Consider the following 3,895-nt stretch of genomic DNA (forward strand, 5'->3'; position numbering starts at 1 on the left):
TTTTTTTAACTGCTTTCAATTTACATATTCTCAGAGTCACATTGACCAAAATAGTAACAAGAACCTATATAACAATTTTACCATACACTTTGGACACAAGCGCATGGACGATTCTAGGGTTTTGAGAGGCAGCGAGAGGGGTTTAGATTTGGAAGGTCAAGATGCGACCATGATGGATGTGGGAGAGAGAGCGAGACCACCAGGAGAGCTGCCAGATGTGGGGGATTCGTATGCATCGAAGGTTGCAGGCACGAATGGAGGAGGTATGCCAGTACCGGAGAGTTTGATTGATGATTTGTTTGTGACAGAGAGGCTTCGAGTGGAGTTTCCGGATGGAGAAGACGGGGAACTATCCATCACGATAGAGCCTGAGGTGCTGGACGCGATGAATGGGATGTAGAAGCAGTGTATGGTTGTTAGGGTGTTGGGAAGAAATGTCGCGATTTCGGCCTTAAGTAAGAAACTACGGGAGCTATGGAATCCAAAGGGAGCAATGCACGTAATGGATCTACCCCGACAATTATTCATGATTCGCTTCGAAAGGGAGGATGAGTACTTGGCGGCGTTGACAGGGGGTCAATGGAGGGCTTTTGGGAGTTATCTCATGGTGAGAGCTTGGTCGCCGGAGTTTGATCCCTTAAAAGATGATATTGTTATGACACCGGTTTGGATCAGATTGTCTAATATCCCAGTGAATTTCTATCATCGTTTGATTCTCATGGGGATTGCTAAAGGGTTGGGCACGCCAATTCGAGTGGATCTAACTACTCTGAATGTTGAAAGAGCAAGGTTTACTAGAATTTGTGTGGAAGTGAACCTCACAAAACCTTTGAAAGGGACTGTTCTAATCAATGGGGAGAGATATTTTGTAGCCTATGAAGGTCTGTCTAATATTTGCTCAAAGTGTGGAATTTATGGTCATTTGGTTCATGGATGTCCTAGGACTATTGCGGAAAGAGTGGCTAACCTAGATATACAGGCAGCGTCACAACCAAGTACTAGACCAGTCACAAGACAAGATCAGGCAGTGCAAGAAGATGGATTTATTCCGGCAAGGGTTCAAAGAAGAGGAACACAGATGATGCCTCGACCGGTGGAGAACTTGATCGGTGAAAACAGTGGGAAGGCAAACAGGAAATCCCAAGAGACCCCACGATTCAAGGAAGCCGGGAATATTTCGTTGGCTAACAAATATGGAAGTTTAGGAATGGATACGGCTCTGAGTGTATCGCGGGAAGATATGGCGTCTGGTGAGGAAAATAAGGAGAATCAGAATTCGAATATTGACAAACCCAAGAATAAGGAAATCTTGCAAGGGAAGTAATCTCTAGTCTTTGGCGAGAGAACTGATTTAATGAATCTTTCGAAAGTGGGGACTAAGGAGAAGTGGGCCGGAAATAAGAAAATAGCAGAGGGAGTGAGAGGAAAGCCCAAAAAGTTAAGTAATAGGCCCACTAGAGGTTTGGTGTTTGGCCCGACAAAAGGAGAGATTAGTCTATCGGAATCTGGGAAAAGACTGCGAGTGGAGAAAGTTGATGCAGGGAGAGCTGGGGGTGTCTTTAGGGAGAAGGTGGAAGGAATCGGCTTTACATCCAGACCTTTGCAGTTAAGAGATGAAGCTCTGGAAAACCCAATGGAGAGTAATATCAGTGAAATGGAGCAAAGACAGATTACTACGCTGTCGAACTCGCAGAGACGAATGGAGCTTGACTCTCGCATGACGAGGTTCCCCGGTAATTCAATTGGTCCTAATCATTACTCAAATCATAAATTGTATATTATGGAATTGTCGGGGGGAAAATAAACTCAATTTCAGACGTTCTATTCGGTATATCTTGAAGAAGTTAAATACTGATTTCCTTGCGCTGTTTGAGACCCATACAGGAGGGGATAAGGCGATGAAGATCTGCCAAAGCTTAGGGCTTGATAACTCTTTTTGTGTGGATGATGTTGGTCAAAGAGGTGGTATTTGGCTGTTGTGAAGAAGTCATGCTGGGATCTTACAGATCATGGAATCGTCAGAACAGTTTGTTCATGCACGTGTGGAGATTGGGATGGAGGTGATCAATCTCATAGCTGTTTATGCTGCCCCTACAGTTAGTCGCATGAGTGGATTGTGGGGTCAACTAAAAAGAGTGGTGGAGAACATTGATGAACCGCTTTTGATAGGTGGAGATTTCAATACTATCTTGAGGTTGGATGAGAGGTCAGGGGGAAATGGCAGACTTTCACCGGACTCTCTAGCTTTTGGAGAATGGTTAAATGAGCTAGTGATATATGGTGTTTTTAATACCATTATATGTGTGCTTTGAGTTAATTCTCGGTCCTAATTCGTGCTTATTTGATATCATTCTAGGTTTGGAGCGGGTGAAAGAGAAAAGAAGAGAGTTCCATGAAGAAAGATGTCATTTTGGAATATCCTACGCAGAATAGCCAGTCAGACCAATCCGAAGGTTTTTCCCGAAGAGAACAAGCGTCTGACTGTTCCCGATCACTAAGGAAACTTCCAAGATTTCGGAAGTTTGCCCTAGATTCCATCTCTTCTCTCTTTACCACCGGCGCCTCCATATAAAAAGCCTATCCTATCATTTCTTTTTGACTACGCTAGTTTGGCAAGAAACCTAGAACTATTTTGGCGATTTAGCAACTTGTAAGGGAGAAGGCTTCATCTCTCATTTTCACGAGAAGATCATCCTGAACCCTTGTCTTTCTACTTTATTTTATATGCAGTATTATTCAGAAATCATGTCTATATCACTTTGCTTTATGATTGAGTACTCAGCTAAGCTTGGTAAGGGTTTTAGGGTGTCAATCGCATGAGCTAAACGCAAATAACTTATTTTAATTATTCTTCTCATTCATATTGTTCTTACCGCTTGCGTAAACCTCATGCCCTACTCTGTAGCACGACATCTGGGATACACGCATTTCAAACCAACTAGGATGTCCTTGGTGTTCGCGGATAGATCAATTAAGTCCCCGGTTGGTATTCTAGAGGATCTCCAAGTAAAAGTCAGGAACACCTCTGTTCCAGCAGACTTCGTAGTTCTAGAGCTGGAAGAGGAATCCAAAGATCCTCTCATTTTAGGAAGACCATTCCTATGTACGGTTGGAGCCATCATTGATGTGCGGCAAGGGAAGATTGATCTCCATCTGGGGAACATAGTCATGCAGTTCGAGATGGATGAGCTGCTGAAGAAGCCGATGCTGGATGGACATACCTTCGAGGTGGATGAAGGGAATTATCCGCTGCAACCTCGCGAAGGGATGATCGAGGAGATTCTTACAGAAGATCCACTCGAGCTTGCACTAGTAAGAGCTGAGGCCGAGCAGAGTGTCGAGAACATTGACGCAGATGGGTATGCTAAGATGCTTGACTCCGCAAGGAGTATGGGAAGAATGGTGGCGAGTCTAAGTCTGAGGGAAGAGAGCAACAAGGACGAGAACACTCCAACTGGAGCGACCCCTTTACCGAACTCGCCTGTTCCGCCGAACCTACCTGATGATCCCTGGAGCGAGTTATAGGCTCCCAATGTTGAGCTAGAACCCCTTCCCAAGGGGCTCAGGTACGCTTTGTTAGGTCCGAATTCCACTTACCCTGTCATTGTGAACGCTGAACTCAAAAATGTGGAAACTGCATTGCTTTTGTGTGAGCTTAGGAAGTATCGTAAGGCATTAGGATATTCACTAGCTGACATACCTGGCATCTCACCTGATTTATGCATGCATAGAATACACCTAGAAGATGTATCAGTGACTTCTGTTGAACATCAGAGGAGGTTAAACCTGAATCTAAAAGATGTTGTTAAGAAAGAGATAATGAAAATTCTTGAAGCGGGTGTGATCTATGCCATATCTGATAGTAAGTGGGTTAGCCCTGTTCATGTAGTACCTA

At 44.2% G+C, this 3,895-nt stretch overlaps 1 protein-coding gene across 1 annotated transcript; it reads left to right on the forward strand.

The window, feature by feature from the left end:
* The first annotated feature begins 502 nt into the window (after window positions 1-502).
* LOC106417212 lies at window positions 503-1,324 on the forward strand. Its single transcript, XM_013858053.1, has one exon. The coding sequence runs from the start codon at window positions 503-505 to the stop codon at window positions 1,322-1,324; it is 822 nt and encodes a 273-aa protein (XP_013713507.1).
* Window positions 1,325-3,895: the final 2,571 nt, after the last annotated feature.

Source organism: Brassica napus, chromosome C9, assembly GCF_020379485.1.
Source record: "Brassica napus cultivar Da-Ae chromosome C9, Da-Ae, whole genome shotgun sequence".
NCBI classification, from domain to species: Eukaryota; Viridiplantae; Streptophyta; class Magnoliopsida; order Brassicales; family Brassicaceae; genus Brassica; species Brassica napus.